We start from the raw sequence: 22,237 nt of genomic DNA on the forward strand, positions 1-22,237 counted from the left end.
ATGGTCAGGTACTAGCCAAACCAAGCCGATGGCTGACGGACAAAACTGACTGGTCAGTGAAAACAGCCACTCTGATGGAGTGAGGGGGCTCAGAGGACTCCCCAGGAAGGTGACCACAGCCACTGAGGGTAACAAAGTGGGCACAAGAGCAGAGAAGTAGAGAGTCAAGGGAGGTGGGGAAGCACCCTCGCATGGCTGATCCTTCTCTGGGCCTCAGTGGCTGCTGCCCCCAGTTCTGAGTCCCAGGCTTACTCTGGAGCAGGCTGCAGGCCTAGGAGAGAGGCAGAGGGCTGAAGAGGTCTTCCGAACTGACTGATTTTTCTGTCACTGACACCCTCAAACCCCCAGCAAGGATGCTGGGAGAGTGCAGAAAGAAGGTTAGGTTTTTCTTTTCTTTTCTTTTTTTTTTTTCTTAAACAGGCTCAACATGCCTTCCTTGGAGCCAAATGTGTAGAGCACCCATTGTGCCATGGCTCTCTCTCAGCAGCAGGCAGGAGAGCACAACTGCAGGGCGAAGCTTCTGGAGGCAGAGGGACATCGTAGGGGGTGCCCGTCTCAGTCGAGTGCCCGCATGGGTGCATTCCCTGTGTGTCAACTTAGTGCTATCCTGAGCTGGGCCCTTGAAGCTTCCTGACCTTAAGGAGCTTTCACAGGGACAGGACCCTGTTTCTAGAGTCATCTGAGGACCTCCAGGAGGATGCTTGGGAAAACCTCTCCCCAGTTAGTGGGCATTAGGCACCAGGTGGAAAACACTCAGCGACTCATATAAAACTTCTCCTGGGCAAAAGACCCTAGGGAAAGCCAATTTCCATGATGATGAAATTTTTGAGTAAACCATAAATCCTAACATCAGCACTAGCGAAATCAATGTGGAAAAAATTCCTGTTTGACAGCTATTTTGCTGGCCCTTCTGTGAATCATGCTTGGGTTTATAAATGAGAGGAAACAACTCGGAGTACAGAAACCAGCTACCCCCCACCCCTTCCCTGAACACCCAGCATCATCTCCTGCTGTCCCTGCCCTGGAGCAGCCACGCCAATGCCCACAAGCATGGGTTTGTCTCTGGTTGTTGGTGACTTTCCCTTTTTCTTGTTTGAAGCCCAAGTTTCGTGAGGTCCTAGAGCAAGATGACACAGCCGAGTGAGAAAGTCCAACCCTCAACATCTTGGGGGGTTCGCCTTCAACTTTGGAAGTCCGTCAATGGGAAGATGTGTGGAGGGCACTAGCAGAGCAGTGATGTTTCCTGGAGTCTCTGAGTTTGTGGTTCTGGGGTCGGGAAAGAGGGAAGTCTCATTCATCTTCTCCTTGCCAAAAGGCGCCGTGAGGTAGGCACTAGGGCTGGTGGCCAGGGCCCTGCAAAGAAAGCAGAGAGAGGCCAAGTCACAGCGCCCTTGTGGGCACAGATTCATGAAAAGACTTGTGGCACTCAGAACACATGGAACCACGTTCCCAGAAAGGGGTTCTGATGACCTCCCTATGTCACCAGTGCAGAGATGTTTGCTGAACGAATCAACACGTGAATGTCTTTCCTCCGGGTCTTTGCTGTGGACTTCCCTGAAGCATAAAACGAGCTATGAATCTTTTCAGATTTCACTTGGCCTCACTGTCCAATCCACATGTAAAGAGTGAAGAGAAAAGGCATCTGACTGCAGTAAAACAAAGAGGAGCCAATGAAACAGTAGCATGGCCCAGAGTCAATGAAGAAGCAAGTAAAACTTGATGGACAGCTTTGGGGATCCCTGCCCTAGTTATTATTTATGTGTATTTACATATTGATATTTCACCCGATTAGTTACAACTCGATTATTCCCCAAAGGGTCTGGGGGAGAGGTTAGGACTAGGTTGCTTGTGTGAATGAGTCCAGACAAGCATAGTGCTGTTTAGCACTGGAGGGAAAAGGAGTAAACTCAAAGCCTGTGAATCTGCACCTCTCTTCCCCTCTCCCGGGTGGTTGCGAGCGTGCTCAGAGGAATCCAGGAATGCCTGCTGCAATACCCAGCCACTGTTGCTGCCAAGGCCTGCCCTCCCCTGGGGCAGTTCTGTGAGGGAGAGGATCTTTCATCACCCCTCTTGCCCACTGTAAGCTATTTTTAAGCCCTGTTCTATTATACCCCAAGCTTCCAGGCTTCGAACAAACCTCAGAAGCAGGCTTCCTATCCTCCTTCTGGCATGCTCCACTTCCAGGGGTTTGGTCTTTGAAATTTTTATTATTATTGGCATGGGAAATTAATTTATGTAAGTTGTCTTATTCACAGACAACATCTTTTCTCGTTTTCTGACCTTACCTATTGCTTCTAGGAAAAGCCTCTGAAATCAGTGCTCAACAAACATGCATGGACCTGAGAAGATAGCTTTCTCCGGTGTGTTCCCAATGCCAGCACTGGGGGGCTTTACCGTCCCTCCTCCCTGCTGGTCGCTGTAAGGCTGGGCAGAGACAGGAAATGTCCTGCAGCTCTCTCATGCTAGTCTCATCTTTAAAAACAGGCTACTTTTGACAAAGGCAGCCCAGCTATATTGCCCTCCATGGCAGAGATGGCATTGGTAAAAGGTCTCTCCCTGTCCCCTTGGAGCTGGATATGGGGGTGAACAAACCCAATTCAATCCTAGATAACATTCTGTTTTGAAATACCTTCACTTCAAATTGTCTAAGATTTCACATTAGTCACTAGGAACCACTACCCAGTATTCTAATCAGATCAATTGGGAGAGAGAAAGAAAAACATAAAAAGCAAGTGAATGAAAGAGATAAAATGATGCTTGAAGATAAGCTATTAAGTGAAAGAGCAGTTCTGGATTAGAAAGGAAACACTGAACCCCTCTAGCTGGGGGGCAAGGAGGGAGAGGGGGGTGCATGCTGCATTCCAGAGGCTGGGCAGGATGGCAGGCAGACAGAGGGACCCCAGGCAGGTGGGCTCTGAGGAGCCGCATGAAGCTCTGGGGCAAAGCGGCCCCCGTGCATTTGAAAGCAGTGGCCCCAACTGCTGGGGGTGCAGGGAAGCCCCCCCCCCCAACAGCTGCAACCTGCATGGCAGTGCCCCCTGCATTCCTCCAGTCCCCGACTTCCTCCTGGCATACCCCCAGCCCGTGATGGCTCCTGCAGTGCCCACTGCACCCCGTAACTGACGGGGAGGCGGCAGCTGGGGAATGAGCTGGCAGACCACAAAGGGGGGTGGTTCCACTCGCAAGCTGCCGGCAGCCGCTCCACTCAGTTGGCCTCTTCCTCTTGCTGGAAGCTGAGGGTCTGTTCAAAGAACACTTGAGCCCCATGTCACCGTTCTGTGGCAGGAGCAGGAAGATCCCCAGGGATATGGGGTCCCAGAAATAAAGACTTCTGTAGGACAGGACTGTACAGCCCCTCTCTGCCCCACCCAGTAAGAGCACCCGGGTGTGTGGGGCTTGTCGCCTCTGGGGGCTCAAGGAACTAGGCCCCATTTGGAACAGTTCTGGGACTGGGCCAAAGCTGTGGCAGAGGGAGAAAGAAAGGGTAGCTGGGTCGGAGGGTCTGGCCTGCAGGTGGAGGAGGATGATGTTTTGGATAAATCCAGAAGTCTCGAGGCTAACATTCCACCTGCATTTTTCCCAAGATGGTGACGGGCATCTATGTCATGCGTTCCACTGTGGCAATATGGTTAATAAATGACAGCTCGCTGGTGTCCTCCGGTATTATTACTGTTAGCATCGTCACCATCTGGTGTCCCTTCCACCTGTGAGCCCATGAGTCGGTGCAGCCTGGGCCACCCCCAGCCGGCACTGCCACAGGTGGCACGGGGCAGGGCCTGGGCCCCAGAGCCAGGGCAGAAAGGAGAGGCCTACAGAGGTCACACCTGCTGCAGCCAGCCTGCCCTCTGGGTCCTAAACTGCAGCCCATCCCCGGGTTCCTCACCCTCTGTGCTCCCCCAGCTTTTGTCTGTTCTTCCTCCCCCAGCTGTTCCATTCAGCAGTCCCCCCCCACCCGGACGACCTGCCCTCCCCGCACCGAGGCCTTGGAGGCGCCCGTTAAGGCGAGCGGTCAAAGGCCGGCCCAGCACGTGCCACATCTTATCGGCCCATCTCAAGATCCTGCTCCTCCTGGCTTGGGCAACAAAAAAGGGGGCGGCCCCGGGTCCACTGGCTCCCTGTGGCCCTTCACACAAAAGGGCGGGCGACAAAGACATGTTCTAGGATGGCAGGTGTTGGTGTCGGATTCCGCCCAGAGTGCACGGGCAGAAGAAAGGCGAGTCTGGGTTTCCCCGGGCAGCACAGACATGCAGGGGCACGAGTGTGGGCAGGGCCCCTCGGGAGGGGAGATGGGGACAGCAGGAACTAGAGGGGCATTTCAGTGCGGTGTTAGCCACAGAAGGAGGCTGGTTGGTGAATTTACAACCCCCCTCCCCAAAAGCAGGGACGTTGGGCAAATCCAAAGCGTCAGTCTTACCTTGCTCAAACATGGCAATGAGACCTTTACGTATTTTAATCTGAAGGGAAAGAACATAAAATCAAATGAACACAAGCCCAGCACACCCGTAGCACAACTTGATAATGAACGCAGTGCTAATAAGACATTTATTCCTGTGCTGCCTGAGTGTTGTCACCGCCTTGGAGATCATTACCAATTGGAAATTCACTAAAAATTCTACTTGGCAGGACAGAGTTCTAGCTGCGGTCACATTTATAAATGTGAAATGAAAGAGACAGTGGTGCTCCTAGCATGTGTTGTGTAGACGCTGTTGGGAGCTCTACAGACGCAGAGCAACACTGACCACCGTGTTTCTTTTCCTGTTGCCCTGTATCTGCTGACAGATTTGGTCTAACATATAGTCAAAGGTATTAATTTTCAAGATGAGCATTTGGAATTCAATGGATGACCTGAAAAAAGAATTGGCAGCCTCTAAGCATATGCAAGTTTACATGCCTCTTAGTTTCATGTCACTGGTTTCTGAGTGTACAGTGTGTGAACTCAGTCCTAGTGTCACCTGCGATACGATGGTACCCAGGGAGGAAGCACGCAGCATGCTGTGCGGAGGGCAGCAGGGAAGGGGACCCCACAGAGTTGAAATGGGACTGTAAGCTCACCCTCACTCACGAAGCTGGAGGATCTCAGCAGTCATGCTGACCCCGAGAGACGATCTGAGTATCACCGTACTTTGTGACAGGTTTTCTCAATCCCCGCCCCCCCTGCCTCGCCCCCATCCCTCCCACAGACATCCAATTTCCTCTGTGGGTTTCTCTCAGCAAATTGTCAGCCTCGTTTTGTACCAGGCATACCTCCTCACCCCAACCCCCACAGCAATCCTGAATTCAGTGTCACTCGGCCACCATTAAATCTGGACAAAGGACATTCATCAGTGACACGGCCCGTTGTCTGCACGGCCACAGTCATAAACTTGGATTGTCTGCTGAGCCCCTTGCCAAGGTTGGCACAGTGACCAGGGCCAGTTTCTAAGTCGGTGGTTCAGAAGGCCATCAGAAGAACCAATGACATACTCTTAGGTGGGGCTCTCCAGAAGAAATGTGCACTTTCTATGATCTATTGAAAATATTCCCACCCTGGCAAAATTACTTGGGGTTTAGAATTTCAGGATAAATAACTGATTGTGGATGATAAGTCTTATTTGATTTTCAACCACTGTTACTTGCTCATTCTCTATACACTGCCTGTGCTCTAGGGCACAGGAGACTCTTGTGACTGTGTTGATTGTTGGTAACAGACTAGAATGTTTTCCATGGATCCTCGATAATAGGATTATCTAGATTTCCTGTTTTCTCCCCATGCATTGTGCTGTGGCACCCCATTTCTTCTCATGGAAGATGGCATATGTACAATGTCTCTCAGCGGGTGTCTTCCTTGAGTTGGGGAGGCCCAGCTTTTCAGGGTACCATGCTACCTACTCTTTCCAGGATGAGCAAATGGGGTCTCTTCATGAAGGGGCTCCTTGGTCTCCCTCCCCTGCAGCCCTTCAGCCCTGGTTATGCTGGGCGTACCAAGAAAACAGATGGCGCAGCTAACAATGGAAGACTTGTTTGTAATTGCTGATGAGGACTGGTTTGCTCCTCTCCCCAGTGTGTCCCCAGATGCAGCCTGGTGTGGTGTGCTGGACCAAACAGAATGTCTCAGTGACTGCCAGTCCATGGGTGAGTTAAGGAGATGCAAAGACAGAGACAGTTGGGGGCTGCCTTAATTATTCCATGGGGCTCAAATGTCACTTGCCCTTGACACACAGGCAGTGCTACCAAAGGGTGGGGGCCCACACATGGAACACAGGAGTAGGCTGTCAGCTTCCTGATATATCCCTGGGGGTGAGTGTGAGACACCAACTAGCCTGGGCAGCGCTGGAAGGCACCAGAAGAGAGCACAGTGCTTGGAGGACAGGAGGCATGTCATGCTTAGGGGTGTTGGGAAGAGACACAGAGCATAATTATTTCATCTTTTCATCAGTTCAGCACCTGAGATGTGCCAGGTTCTGTTCCAGGCTCTTGGTTATAGGCATGAACAGAGCAGATGAAGCTCCTGCCTGTGGGAAGCTTTGGTGGAGGACCTATGGCATGCATTCTAATTGGGGGGCAAAAATACCATATTTTTTCTATGAAGAAAGCCCAGATACCAGAATGGTAAATAAACAAATATACAGTATTTGTGGAGTGTTTCGGTGGGGGAGGAGACCAATTAGGAAATCCAAATGTCTTGGGAACCTCCATAGTGGGGTCATAGTGAAAAAGACATTGAGCCACATTGGGTGATAGGGTTAATATGTGCATCAGATTCAAAGTTTTCTTGTATGTGTTGGGACTCGGGAGTAGCATTTAGACTTCTAAGAGCAGCGGGGTGGGACCCCTCTGGAGAGAGCCCTCCACACATCAGCCCGACACCAAGGGCTAAACTGTAGCCATTCAGCGGCTCAGACACAGAGCTGGAGCCCAGAGAACCCAGAAGTCACTTTTAGAGAAAGATGTCTTATTTCTTGGGCCTCATGCAGCTTCTTGGATACTCTGGATATCAACAAGGATTTCATAAAACACAGGACACAATAGTCTTGATCAGAGATCTGCTGTGTTCCCCACAGCTCTGCCTAGCGGAGGCTTTTCAAGAACTGGTGGGTCTTTTTGTGGCATGTGTTCTCTGGTGGGACTTGCTGGGATAGCAGAAGAGCAAGGATTTGAACGGAGCTTCTTATCTCTGAGGAAAGGCTGCCATCCGGGACTGCCACCTGGGATAACACTGGGCAGGGTCAGACAAGAAAAGTGGCTGCTTCTCCCTGGGTCCTTGTTACTGAACAGTCAGTGTGGAAAATGATTAACTGGTTCAAGATAATTAGGGAAGGGAATGATTTTGAGAGCTGGCATGGCTGAGGGAGAGAAACAGTGGACCACGGTTCCAGCTTCAGGCGAGCGCTAAATATCCTCCCAGCAGGAAGGCGGACAGAGCCGGAGATCAGAGAGCGGTCTGAGCTATTCAGACCCCTTGGAACGGCTCTGAGGAAGGGAACAGGTGCAGCCATGGATGGGGTAAGCCTACACGCTCAACTCAACACTGGCAACTCAAGACCAGTGGGAATCAGCCAGCCTAATTAACATTTCCAAATGGCCCAAGGATGGCTCCCAGTATTTCCAACCCAGCAGCAGTGGCTGTGCCCTGGCGCTGGCCCTGATACTGGGCTTCCTTTTTTTGGTCGTTGGTCTCGCCCATCGACTCTGGTTCTGAATCAGAAAGCTGGGACAGCTGGACCAAAAGGAAGGCAGGCATCGTGTGGATTGTGTGCCTGCACGAGCATACGCACCTGTGCAGGGGGCTAGGCAAGTGGGTGGAAGGCTCATTCTGGCATTCTTCTCTTTCCCTTCCACAGCTATAATATACTTATATGGACCTATGGCTGAATTTAACTAAACTATAAATTGAAGATTAGTATCTTGGTTTGAACTTTTCTTGTCAGGCCCTCGCGGAGACAGCGGTGTCTAGACCCTCTTGCTTTCTCACAGAATGTGAATACTAAGATCTCAGTTACATCTTAGCCATGGCAGGGCTGTTCATCTTACCAGACTGAATTCATATCTCGAAATAGCAAAACAGCTCAGGAATGTTGATAGCAGCAATATTCCTAATATAGCCAAAAAGCAGAAATAGCCCAAATGTCCACCAACTGATGAACGGACAACCAAAACATGGCCTACCATGACAATGGAATACATATTTGGCAATAAAAGAAGAGAAATACTGACATAGGCTACAACATGGATGAACCTGAGACCATGCTGAATGAAAGAAGCCAGTCATCAAAGACCATGTACTGTATGATTCCATTTATACAAAATGTCTGGAATGGGCAGATCCATAGAGACAGAAAGTAGACTAGAGGTTGCCATGGGCTAGACGTAGGGTAGGGGGAGTGGGGACTGACAGCTTAATGGGTACATGGGTTTTTCTCTCTGTTTTAGGATGAATTAAAAAGTTCTAACATTAGGTTTGAGGTGATGGTTGCACAACCTTGCGAATGTACTAAAAACATCAAATTATATACATTATTATTAAAAAAATTTTTTAAGGTTTATTTTTGAGAGAGTAGACAGAGCACAAGCAGGGGAGGGGTAGAGACAGAAGGAGACAGATTCCAAAGCAGGCTCTAGGCTCTGAGCTCTCAGCACAGAACCTGATGCAGGGCTGTAACCCATGGGCCATGAGTACATGACCTGAGCTGCAGCTGGACGCTTAACTGACTGAGCCACCAAGTGCCCTGAGACTATTTTTCTAAGAACAAAACAATGCCAAAGAAACTTACCCTCATATCCTAGCTCTTCTGGATCACTACTGTCATTTTACATCTCTTCAAACAATGTTCTGTGTATCAGGGAGTTATCTCCCATGATTCTTCACACCAGCCCACAGGTTCCTGACCACTGGATTCTGGTGTGAGTCTGGTTGGGGGGTTGTCTTAAGCAGGTCTTGACCTGACTGCAAGTCAAAGTTCTGCCCATCTCCTTTTTACCTTCTTCCTCCCACCATGCAGACCCAAAGAGGTGGGTGTCACCATGCTCCCCTCACCTGTATAGTCCCAGTAAGGGGCTGTGTTCTGTGGCACTAGGGATATGGGAGTCACTAGGGGGAGGGGACGGGTAGGCCCCTCTAGCGGTCCCATGGAGAACGTTCAGGGGGAGCATCTCTTCGATTAGTACAACATTTATTCATTAGTCAACATGTCTTCTATGCCTGCTGTGTGGCAGGTGGTGGGAATATGTAGGGAATGAAATATTATCTATTATCTAACTATCCCTGCTGCCCCTCCCCTAGAATATCCTCCCCATAGAAGTCAGTGATCTTTTTAATCAAGAATTGTATCGTGTCACCCCACTGCTTAACACCCTCCAGGAGCTGCCCTGCTCACTAGTGTAACAGCCAAAGTCTTTCCCTAGGTCTGTGAGGCTGTTCTGATCTTCCTCCTCCTCCTCACCTCCTTGCTTGCTTTGCTCTAACCACGATGGGCCCTTCACTGTTCCTCAAACATACCAGGAAATGCCTGCCTCAGGGCCTTTGCACTTGCTGTTTCCTCTGCCTGGAGTGCTCTTCCCCCAGACTCTAAATGGCTTGCTCCCTTACCTCCTTCAAGCCTCTCCTCAAATGTTTTCTTAGTGAGGCCTTCCCCACATCCCATGTCGAAGAGGCTATCACCCCAGTGATGCTTCTCAGGTGCACTCCTGGTCCTCCTTCCCTGCTGCTTTTTTTTTTTTCTTGGCACCCCTCAGCTTCTGAGAAGCCAGCATCTTTCTCACCCATCTAAAAGATAAACTTCAGGGATGCCTTGGTGATCAGTCAGTTAAGCGTCTGACTCTTAGTTTCAGCTCAGGTCATGATCTCATGGTTTGCGAGTTCAAGCCCTGCACTGGGCTCTGCGCTGGCGGCCAGCACAGCACCTGCTCTCTCTCTCTCTGTCTCTGCTCCCCACCCCCTCAAAATAAGTAAACATTAAAAAAACTACAAGATGGGCCTCATGGAGGGTGTGGTTGCTGTTCTGCCCATTTCTGTACCTTCCATACTAGTGCACAGTAAATATTCATGGAAGGAATGTGTGAAGCCCTGACCCTCAGGGAGCTTCTGTGATGATCTTAGAAGTGAAGCCACAGTTCCCATCCACTTGGGCTGTACCAAAGGTCTGTCCCCAGGGCCCAAGCTGGACTGAGCTTTAATATATAAATATGGCCTCTAGCAAAGTCACCAGTTTTAGGGAATTGGAATAAAGAACAGAGGCAGCCTAGCGGCCTGCAGAGTCTCGTTTCTGGCTTCTTCTGTGGTCATCCCTTCCCTCTGGGACTCTCGCCCTGATGTTCTTGGGTTGGTTCACATCCCCTGGTCAGGAGGGCCTGGACTTGGAAAGCCGCTCTCCCAGGTGTTACAGAGGGCTCTGCTGTAACAGTCAGGCTGTTCCTCTAGCTGCTTCCCTGAGCCCTGGGGACAGAGCTAGGGAACAGGGTTTCCCTAACTACCACGCACAGGCTCTGGGACACGAACCAGCTGCAGGGTCTGCCAAACATACTTCAGCAGCAATGGCAAGGGAACCTGCACTCCTTGGTTTTGCCTGGGATCAGGGCGGGGGGAGCAGGACCCTGCCTCCTGAGTCCTGGAAGACCCACAGCAGCTGTCCTCACCCTTGGGCAATCTCAAGATCAGTCGACCCTGCTTGATAGAAGAGACAGGCTGGGTGACCGAGTAGGCTGAGGACCCCACCACAGGTAAGGGCTCAGCACTGCAGGGGGAGGTGGGAGGGGCCTGGTGTGGGGACACAGGCTGGTAGAATGTGTCCTCTATGCATCTGGGATTTCATTGTCTCATATTCCTGAAGTGGTCAAAAAATAGGGTTTTGCCTGTTCTTTCTCTCTGTACACTCTACAGAGATGCTATTAGGTTTCCTCTGTGCTGAGAAATGAATTTTGGCCAGTGAATGATGTAAATACATTATGGTGGGGTAGTTTTGTTTGTTTGTTTTTTACAAAGTTGACTGGCATGTTTCCCTTTTTTTTTTTTTTTTTTAGGGATTTTTACCCCCCAGCCTTTTGAGGGCCTTTGTAGGTTAACTAGAGAAAAGTAACCAGCTTTTCTCTTTATTATGCTATGTAGAGGTTTACCTCCTGGTTATCAGCATATATACTTCTGGAAAAGGAGACAATGTAATATTCTATTTTCTGTCAGCAGACTTAAATGCTAGTAAGAGAGCTTCCATTCAGCCTCTGCTTTGGCTTGGTTGTTGCTAGAAACTTAAGCAAGGTCATGGGGTCTTCAGGAGCCCACCTTAATGGCTGTGGTTTGCACATGCTCCACCCTCTAGAACCAGGAGAACACTATGGTCACAGTTGCAGTTCACATCCCAATGTGAACATGGGGTGTCAGAAGCTCCAGGTTCTTCCGAAACAAATCCTCAATGTTACTTCAAATGAGCTTTAATTAAGAGTCATTTCCAAAAATTGCCTCTGAGAAAAATTCTTGGTACCTGCCGGCCATCTCTTGGCAACTGCAAAAGTGTCACGGGAACTGTAATTAACAGTTAGGCAGGGAGGAAGATGCCACTTGCATTTAAAACCCTGTGAAGGCTGCAAAATCAGAACTAAAGTCAAGACAGCTCACAGAAAAACCAGCATCTTCAAGTTCTTCCAAAGGAACAATTTAAATGTGATGGCAGTACTTTAGAATGAATACTCTTGGGTCCCTTCTTTTTCTGGGAATCTGTGAACATCCCCTAACCTCAGCACCAGCCTCACGGCCGGGGTGGTGGTTCCCCACGCTGGCTCTGGAAGGAGTCATTTCTTCCTCTGTGTTCTTCCCATGTTGCCTGTCCCCTATTTTATTCTTCTTGTCCATGGCCTTCCAGTTGTCATACATCTCAATTTTTAGCCAACGTGGGGAAGTTAAAAATTGACTGGTGGGAGAGGTGCCTGGGTAGCTCAGTAGGTTAAGCATCTGATTTTGGTGCAGGTCATGATCTCACAGGTTCGTGGGTTTGAGCCCTGTGTCGGGCTCTCTGCTGTCAGCACAGAGCCTGCTTCTGATTCTCTGTCTCCCTCTCTCTGTCTGTCCCCCACTCGTGTGCATGTGTGCACTCACACGCCCTCTCTCTCCCCACCCCCTCAAAAATAAACATGAAAAAAATTTTCTTAAATGACTGGTGAGGGACTTAGTAGTGTATCTAATACATGTTAGGTAAGTTTCCATTCTCTTCCAGGCTCACAAGGTAGATGGCACAGCCCACTTCAGGAAAATCTCAACCCAACAGACCCACACCTTTGGCTCACTGTATCTCTTTCTCTCTCTTTCTCTCTCTCTCCTCTGTCTGTCTCTCTCTCTCACTGTATCTTTTTGATATGTGATTATAGTTCAGAAGCAACTAATCTGGGCTTATTCATAAGTAGCCATTTTTTAGTGGTTCCTGAATATCTGCTCTTCCCTAACAAGACTGCAAGCTCCAGAAGGGTAGGAAAGACATGGAAAATGAAGCTTCCAGAGTCTTTGTGTTCCCTTAAGATGCTTAGCACAGCCCTGGAGGGAGGGGCAGGGTGAATTTGGAGATGGCAACATTTGACAGGTAGCACCACTGTGGTCTACTGGATCAAATGGAACAAATGTTTGTCTCATCTCTTTCTTTCCCCTCCCGGAGCTGACACTGAGGACAACAAAAGCATTTTAAGAGGAAAAAGAGATGAATAAGCATGAAGCAAAATCTGGTGCTAAACAGGGCTATCAAGAATTCTCTTAAAAATCTACAATACCATTTAGGAAAGGATGCCAAATCACATATCAGTTATTCAAACCACATTATCTGGTCTGTGGAGTACCTAGGCCCTGTGGCTTCCCCTGCCTTTTTCACACCAGGTTTTGGTCATATTGCTTATCACTGGTCCACTTTCACTAGGAGACCAGGGAGAGAGGGGACAGCTGAACAATCACAGGAGTCTGCCCTGCATCTGTCTCAGGCCCAACACACGTCTGTGGCCTCAAGACACCTATGCCACTTCAAGCAACAGGCCTGAATTATTCTGTCCACATTTCTATTTTATTCCTGCTGCATATGTTTTAAGAAAGAAATTACATGTGTCATTCTCTAAAGAATTTACTGCCCATTATAGATAGAATACGTGTGCACACACACGCACACACACACATGACTTACATAGGCTAAGAAAAACCAAGATAGAAGTAATGACAAATTAAATGGCACATTAAAATGAGGATCCAAGCATTACAAAGATGCCTTGACAGTGGTTCTCAGTCCTGCCTGCATAATAAAATGCCCTCAGGAGTTTTTTTTCAAATGTTTATTTATTTTTGAGAGAGACAGAGTGCAAGGGGCGAGGGACAGAGAGAGAGGGAGACACAGAATCTGAAGCAGGCTCCAGGTTCTGAGCTGTTAGCACTGAGCCTGACATGGGGCTCGAACTCACGAACCTGGAGATCATGACCTGAGCTGAAGATGGAAGCTCAACCTACTGAACCACCCAGGTGCTCTGCCCTCAGGAGTTTTTAAAAGAAAATCCTCATGCCCAGGCCACACCCCAGATCAACATATGCACATCTCTAGAGGAGGGATACAGCATAAGAATACATAGGGATTCGCAGGTGAATCACAAGCTGGGGCCAGCATTACTGGGTGTGGGTGATGGCATTATGGGTGGTTTAAGGAAACCCAATGGATGCTTCGTCATCTTTGCAAGAAGAATACATTGTAAGTTTTAAAAAATATGTCATATGAAAGGGGTCAGAATTGAGCTGGTTATGTGTAAAGGAAGATTCAGGCTGGCTCTGGGTGGGACTGCTGGGATAGAAACTCTGTGTGGGGCAATTAGCTCTTTGTAGGCCATGCGGCAGCACCCGGTTGGCTACAGCCAAACGTGCTGAGGTTGCTGAGTGGGGGTGGCCTGAGTTCTTGAATAGACAATGACCTAACAGAACTTGTCTTTAAGGGAAAATTCTGGATGATTTTATTGGAGTTCTGAGCTTTCTTCCAGATCTTTAACTAACATTAATAAAAAGCCAGCAGCCATGGCTTTGATTTATGGGACTATCCCCACGGAGGGCGCCAGGATAGCATTTCCACAACTGTGGTCCCTGGCCTGCACTCCCCTTCCAGCAGACAGGTAAATGGGTAGGCAGTGGTATATTCCAGGATGAGAAAGGAAGAATTGGGAGGTGCATGTTCCAAGAGGATGACAAAAGGAAGATGGGCTGGAAGAGGAGGAGGTTTGCATAAGATGGAGTGAGGAAAAACATGGACAGACAGGGTGGGTGAGCATGATAGCCCAGTAAACACCTGCTGAGGGTTCTCTATGTGCCAGGCACTGTGCTCATCTCTTTACACATATTAACTTGCTGAATCCTTATGAATACCCTTAAGGAAGTTTCTTATTAGACCCATTTTACAGAATCAGACTAAGCTGTAGAACCACAGGTAACATGGCTGTGGCCACACACTGGAACGCAGAAGACACTAGCCCACTCAAGGGAATCCATCCTCCCTGCAAAGAGCCTCCAAGGAAGCTGGGGAGGCTGGTGTCAGTGGAAGGTTCTGGCCTGTGTTGAGCCAGGAGGACAGGAAAACAGTGGAGTTGAAATGATTAGGATGACTGTATGCAAGAAAGAGCAAAAGAAGGCAAGCCTGGGCTGTGTTAAGTACTGACGGAGGAAGATCCATTAATCCTGGCAATGGGGTATGAAGGGTCAAAGGTTTGCTGATGGGCACTGCCATCTGTCTTTATTCTAGGGTTCAGCAGCAGCGTGTGGGTACATAGGCTCTGGGCCTGGGTCCTGGCCGTGTTCCTCTCACCCCCAGAATGTCAGAGGCCCCTCCAAGTGTTGGGATGGCCTGCCTGAACCCTTGGGACCTGACTTATCCAGGGCACGTGGGAGCCTCTAATGCATGTTTGCTCACTCCATGAAGTCAGAGTATATTCTGGGCTTCAGTTCCCTCCTCTGTTCAATGTGGTTGGTTAGAAGCAGGAGTGAGAGGGCTCCTTAAAGGATTCTGCAGCCACAACTACGAGGCTGCCTTATACACTGTCACAATTATGTGGGTGTGCTGGCCAGCGAAGTGATTGACTGTCATCAGAACAACCATAACCTGAGTTTCTGTGGCTTATGTTTCCAGCACTATCACTTCCCTAAATTTCATTCTTGTCTCCTGAAGACTTTCTGAAGAGCAATGAGGAAGGTACAGCTTTCCTGAACAGGCTGTGTTTGAAAAACATTAAGATAGTATTTGCTTCTCTCCTCCTCAGGGAGGAGGAGTTTGTAGACTGACAAACTCTTATAACTGCCTGGTTAGGAATTCTGTGACCAATATAACTGACAGCCAGCATTTGGTGACAGCTTACCAAGTAGGGGATGGTGGTAACCATCTGAGTCTTGGATGATGTCACTAAAACTGGACTCCACTTTGGGAAGAAAAGAAAGTGTGGAATGAGGGGTGAGGACCCCACTGCCAAATTGCCCATGGCCTTTTGGTTGTCCCTTTATAGCTTGGTCTTCAGCTTACTCAAAATTGATGTGAAGCAGTTAGGCTTCATATCCCCTGAAGCTTCTTCTAGTTCCATGTTCTCCAGTGTTCTTTGCTGGTTTCAGCAAATTTAATAGGAAGGTGAACACATAAGAAATGTTATCAATAGAAACCTTATGAAGAACACTTTAACATGGAGGGAGGAATGGAGGAAGGAGAGGAGAGAGGAGTGTGGGGGAGGAGGGTGGGAGAGAGAGAGAGAGGGAGAGAGAGAGAGGCTGAGTGAATTGGTAACATGACCACCCTCAATGAATGGGGAAAATCTGTCATCTTTTGGGGGGTTACAGTTAGAGTCTCCCTTGTGCAGTTTCTGGGGATCAGCCTGATTGCTAACTGCCAGGAAACTGGTCATGTGGGGGATCTGTGTGCAGAATGGCAAGCCTGAAACATCCTGGCACATGTAGCCACTGTGTATGGTTCGGGGGTCCAGCCGGTGAACTCCTCTAGGTAAAGGCTGATGAGTTACAAAAGTAGTTGTGTAGCATCCACTTGCCAGCTTCACTTTGGGACCAATACACCTGCAGTCTTATGAGGGTCACCGGAATGATCCAGTGACACCAGGCAGAGTCTTCTGATAGGTTCTATGAACTTAATTTGATTTTGTTGTAGAAGAAAATTACAAAAGTCTTTTATATTAGGTAGGTGAGCACAATAATCCTCTCCAAGAGGGCACATGTACACTTCCTGAGCGTGACCGCTGAAAGCTTACGGTTTTGTGAATAGGAATGGTGGTGGTAACCTCCTAAGACCGACTCAGACTAATCTGGGTTAAGCTCCAAATATGACCTACATCAAGAATGACAGAATCGGGTGGAGCCGAATGAGGAGTTTGCTCCCACTTGCTCTAAATTCTGGAACCTTTACCACCTAGCCTATCATAAAGGTGAAAGTATGTCTGACCACATTTTGGAGGAATCAAATGTGTTTATGTAGGGCTCACAAATAAACAAAGATTTGTGCTCCCTCTGCTGGTTTCCTACAGGAATATTAAGGTAGAAAGGAACCAAAAACAGTGTTGGCATCTTCAGCAAACACTGTTGATTTGTGTATACTGAGAACAACTCATTTAACTTGGTTTTGGGACATTCTTCGAAAAACTCAGTCTTTATCAGGTTCCAACCAAGGCACTTGGAAATTCTTAAAATCAGATATTAAATCAGACATACCTGTAGTCCTCCACTACCAAATTGCTAGCTGTGACTGTAATAGTGATTTGGGGATTCATTTATCAACAGACACAAGTGGATTCCTCCAAGGTTTTAAGATCTAGACACAACCTTTAAAGCAGTTCTTGGAAAAAACAAAATCTCAGGTCCAAGCTAAAGTTTCTTTTTTCTCTTCTTGTGTATAAGACCAGCTTCCAAAAGGTAAAGATTTATACTATTTATATCCTTTCTGATAATGTCAAACATTAGACTTGATTTTCCAAATCATTAGCATGCAGAAGAATGACCTCATGGTGAACAGATGCACTTGGCTGTGAGCTGCAGTGATTACATCAGCCCCGCCCAGCAGTCGAGGGTGCCCATTCCAGTTAACCCTTTGAAGGCCTTTCTGCAGCCCCCCCTTCCTTAGGAACATGCATGAAAACACAAGCCAAGTCCCTCACCCCAATGTGTGTATGTGTTAAATGAGTATGTATACCTGCATAAAACATATATGTATGTAAACACACACACACACACACACACACACACACGTGTGTGTGTGTGTGTGTGTGTTAACTGCAGCAAATATTTTAACACTGGCTACCTTTCAGAAATTGCTGGTCAATAAGGAAGGAATCAAAAGGAACATAAACTACAGGGCTAAAAAAAAGGCAGCTCAAATACTTATTATGTACTAGGTATTATGAGTACAAGTAGTAGACAGAATATGTATGTGGTAGGTGGTGTTTTAAAATAACATTTTCTGACTTGGAAAATAGTTTCTTTTTTAAACCTCTTTTTAAGAAGCGGAGCACCCACCTATTAGCTAACAATTAAAGACCCTACATCCTCATCAGTGGTTGACAGTGAATCATGAAGAGAAACACATTTACTTGGCCGGTGTGCACCTCTCTAGCTGCCTCCGGTGACAAGGAACAGCACTGGGGCAGGGGGAGTCTGAAGAGAAGGCATTTTCCAACAGCAGCATCTTTGGGCACAAGCCACTCCCACTGAGCACACTTCCTACTTATGCAAAGGACTCCAAGGCTGATATCACAGGCCTTCCCTCTAGAAATGGGACTGCTTGCTGCTACAAACACAGTGTGGAAGGAATACAGGGTTCAGGTTACTCTGCCTCTGCATTAACAACAAAGCCCCTTGCATGGAGGATACAAAGAAAACCTGGGAGCCCCTAATTCCTCAGATTGTGCATATGCATGTGAGCAGGAGCCCAAGGCCCTGCTTTGATGGCACTGCTGGCCCAGACGGTCTGATTGGGTCCTAAGTGCACTGTGGGGGCTTAAGCGGCTCAGGGTCAATTTTTCCAGTTGGCTTGAGGCTTGGAAGAGAAGAGTTCACCTCTGTTTCTTAGTTTAAGCTAGCTGGCTCATGTGGGTTTGACTGTACTTGTCCCGAGAAAATAGGAAACACCGAATAAATGAAAAATGTTTTCATCTGTAAAAGTGGTAATAGGCTGGGATAGGGATTCCTCAAAAGCAAAACTGGTATGTGAAGAGCGGAGGATGTGCTTTTGAAAATGTGCCTATTTATGGTCTGGAAATGCTCCGCCCTCACTGCACTGCCTCCAGATTTCAGTTCGCATCAAGTTCCTTTCCAGTTCCTTCCTCATCTTTGGTGTGGGCAGATATGCAAAGTGGTGACAGAGAACATGCCGCCCAGACTTAAAATTGCATTCATGGACTGATGTGATATGTGTACAAAAAAATTTTATCATTCAACACGGAATGCTCTAAACCCTAAACATTATGAAATGTAATGTGGATGCAAACAATTTGAAAGGAGGAAGAAACAGCATTTGTCTTGATAGCCCATGTTTGGTTTCATGTTCCTTTTGTATGGGTCCCAGGGCCCACTCATGAGCTGTCAGACCCTTATCTGCTAAGTGACCTTGGCAACGTGATGCTCTCGAAGAAGCCTGCTAGCCATTGCCTCCAAATACCAGGTCCTGAAAAACCCAAATCACTTCTGGAGACTCACTTAAGATATTACCTACACACTAGCTCATTTGGATGGATTTAAATAATTATGAACTTTTGGAAAAGATCAAACAAATTTACATAGATGCTAAAGTATGCATGGAAAACAAAGCTCATTAATATTTGTTTCAGGAACATCTTAATCTAGACCCTTAAGAATGTAAGAGTTAAGGAATGTCAATACCTAGTTATTATTTCATTTCTTCTAATTATAAGAAATAAAAACCTTTCTTAAGAGTTAAACACAAACAAACAAACAAAAAAACCCCAACAACTCACAAAACCCTGCACAGAAAAACTAAGTCCCAGGACCTCATGAGGATGAAAAAGAGCTGAATGCGATCTTTAAAAAATTAGCTTTGCTACAGATCCTTCATGTTCTTTCACCTACACACTAGAAATGATTTTCAACCTCTAGCCAGAGTGGTGTGAAATCTCCATTTCCCTTGAAACTGATTTTTTTTTTTTTTTTGGTTTTAGATAGAATGTTGGCAGAGGGTATAAAAGAATTCAATTCACAGCTGTTCTACTTTTTTTTTTTAACGTAGGAAACATTAATCAAAGCTTTAAGTTATAAGCTTTCTCATGTTGTTTAGTATTCCAGTTCAACAAAGATCAATAGAGGCCATCCCTGTGTTTCTTGACGCCTCACCAGGAAGCAGAGGCGTGATTATGTAAATCGCCCGGCTCCAGCACCTCGGCCAGCTTGCTTATCTCCCCGGCCTTCTGCCTGCTGCTCCTGGCTCCCTGAGCAAAGTGCAAGCCTCTCCCTCTTATCTCCCAACAAAGCTCGGAGAGGCAAGGATTGAAGCCAGCGATGTTAAACAATGATGCATGGCTGATTTTATTTGTAAGTGATTTATTTCACTGAATTTAATTTTTTTTCACTTTGTGTGTAAGATATTTAGTAACAAGTCAGAATCGGAGAAGTAAGGCGGTGTTCAGAGACAATTGACACAGGTTAGAAATCTATTAAGCATGCTAACAGTTGTGTCTACACCGGTGGAAGAAGAAGGAAGCCCCTCATTGAGAATTTCAACATGCATTGACTAAATATCCCATTTACTCTCTGAAAGGCAATTAATCTGTAATTACATGCAGAAATTCACAAGTAATTCTATTCTTTGGGAAAAAAAAAAACCCACAGTAATCATATAATCAGTTTAAGGGGTAGTACCCTTTTTTTTTTTTTTGAATTGGAAATACAAAAAGAGTAAAACCTAAAAACAAGGACATTCATGGAAATTTCTGAAATATTCCATTGGCATAATAAATGAAAATGATTGAAAGCCAGTTTCTAAACAGGTTCCATGCCAGGTGCTGCGCTGGTCGGCAGCCTGTCCGTGTGACACAGGCCACTCCAGAGAGAAAGCGTGCACGCGGCTCTGCTGTAATGATGGACCAGGGGACACTGTCCTTCCATCTCTCCTGCATTAATCCCTGACCCGAGTATCTCGGCAGCATAATCCCCATTTAGCATTAGTAGCAACGGCTTCGACTGTGAGGAACACTTTTTTGATAAGTAAGCACTGATTTGGGCATCGCTTTTAAACAACATATTCCCAGCTCAGCAAGAAACCTACACTCCTGAATGAACCGGAGCACATTACTGAGAAAAAGTTCATTAACCTTGCTAGATTCGGGGGTTAACAGGATAGCTGAAGAAAAGCACTGAGTGAACAGCTCGGATACAAAACAAATTAAAATGAATGTCATCATTCCTTTTGATATTCATTAGTTGATTCAGAGGGAGAATGCTCTTCTTAAATTTGCAAGCATTTATCTGTGAAAAACAGGTGTACATCTGCTGCTCGAGTGCGTCCTAAGCGAGGGAGGGCAGAATAATGCAGACACTCACCCGTTCCGCCGAGGGAGGGGCTGGGCGAGGGAGAAAAGACTTGGGCCGCGAAATCCTCAAACGTCATTACTTCTCGGTGGTTCTGAATTATTGCTTCGAGGTACAGAGCTCTCTCTTCGTAGCTGCAGTCATTGATTAAGGAAACAAGTGCACATGTGGAACGACACATATAACAATGACACGGTTCACTCTGGTTTGAATATGGTTATGCAACTTTTATGTGTGTGTGGGGGGGGGGGGAAGAAAGTACCTTCCAAGTCTGTTAACCTCTTGCCAGGGAATTAAATAGAAGTCATAATTAACGGTAAGATTCTGATGTTGAGACCTGTTTCTCTTAGACTTCAGTCAGTTACATCCAACACCAGTATTACTGAAAAATATGAACATCAATAGTTATAGAATCATAGCAAAAAATCATTAAGGTTAATCCAAACAAACAAAAACAGAGGCATTGATTGTGATGGCATCTCTTTCCACTGACGGCTGTGTGATGATGTCGGACCTTCCCTTCCTAGGTCAGTGGATAGAATGTTCTTCTCAGTCCCTATAAAATGAATTGACACTTGAAGCAAGAATTGGTGTACACTTAAAAAAAAAAAAAAAAGACACTGCACGGAAGAGGGAAGGCCAGGAAGGTATGCTCCAAGGGGGCACCAGTGCCTCAGGCCAGGACAGGCTACGAGCATTAGAAAATAGGAACTAATAAGTGGGGGACTCTAGCAGAGAGTGCACAATGCAATTTAAAAAAGAAAAGACTATTGCCTTTTAATTAAAACTGTAGTCTGGAACACACGCATTCAAATGTATAATCAAAAACCAGTCACCAATAAAACTTACAAGCGTAACACGCTGAAGCAACTTTCCAGCTGTCTTAATAGGACCCCTGCGTGTGGCAGCCTTTCATAGGGCAGAAAGCAAATCTTCCCCTTTTGTGTATGGCTTCTGTTTCCTCGGAAGGTGAATCATGCACTTCCAATAACAGGATAACGTCAGAACAATTCGACAGCGGATGGAGGCACCGCGCGTATGACTTTATGAATTAACAGTTGGGGAAGTCAGCATGACGTCTCATTTTCCCCTTCCTAGTTATCAATGCAAAAGTTAAAAGATGTGTTTTAGTCGTTTTGAAAATCATGCTAATTCTCCAGGAACACAGGGAATGTGGATCACCATCAATCAGTTCATTATTTGCTACTCTGGAAGAGCAAAAGTAATCCTAGCATTTCTCACCGTATTTTAAAACTATCTTTCCAAAACAGCCTCTTTAAAAATAAAAGTTGGTGACAATTATGCTTTTCCGATTAGCTTTCAGTAAGCATGTGTTTTAAGATTGGAAAATATTTTTCTATTTTCTTTTGTCAAAGTATGCATATGGAGTTCCCAATGCAGGCCCTTCCTCTTCTGCCCCTTTTAATTATATTCAGAGGAAGATTTTTACACCATGAGACCAGAGGCATCTTGGGGCTGTGCTGTCTACTGCAGTAGCCATGAGCCGCATGTGGCTATCTAAATTTAAATTTAAATTAATTAAAATAAAAAAATAGAAATTCAGTTCCTCTGTCCCACTAGCTGTATTTCAAGCACCCAGCAGCCACATGCAGCTGGGGTCACTGTGCTGGATTGCATGGATGTGAAACACGTCCTTTGTCGTGGCGAGAGCTATGGGGCAGCTCTGTTCCAGAATTTCTCTTTACGTTTGCTCTATGTAACTTTAAAAAAGAATTCAAAAGT

At 46.8% G+C, this 22,237-nt stretch overlaps 1 protein-coding gene across 7 annotated transcripts in view; it reads right to left on the minus strand.

Annotated features, from left to right (window-relative positions):
* Positions 1–816: 816 nt before the first annotated feature.
* The window catches only part of RALGAPA2 (Ral GTPase activating protein catalytic subunit alpha 2), a 312,686-nt gene continuing 291,265 nt past the window's right edge, over positions 817–22,237 (minus strand). For all 7 annotated transcript variants that reach the window (XM_027069474.2, XM_053200306.1, XM_027069476.2 and 4 more), the window contains 3 exons: positions 20,507–20,628; positions 4,415–4,454; positions 817–1,353 (listed from right to left, as the gene is read on the minus strand). In XM_027069474.2, coding sequence (XP_026925275.1) covers positions 4,450–4,454; positions 20,507–20,628 — 127 coding nt within the window. In that variant the 3' untranslated portion in view covers positions 817–1,353; positions 4,415–4,449. The remainder of the gene's footprint in view (positions 1,354–4,414; positions 4,455–20,506; positions 20,629–22,237) is intronic.

The sequence above is a fragment of the Acinonyx jubatus genome, chromosome A3 (assembly GCF_027475565.1).
Source record: "Acinonyx jubatus isolate Ajub_Pintada_27869175 chromosome A3, VMU_Ajub_asm_v1.0, whole genome shotgun sequence".
Classification (NCBI taxonomy): Eukaryota; Metazoa; Chordata; class Mammalia; order Carnivora; family Felidae; genus Acinonyx; species Acinonyx jubatus.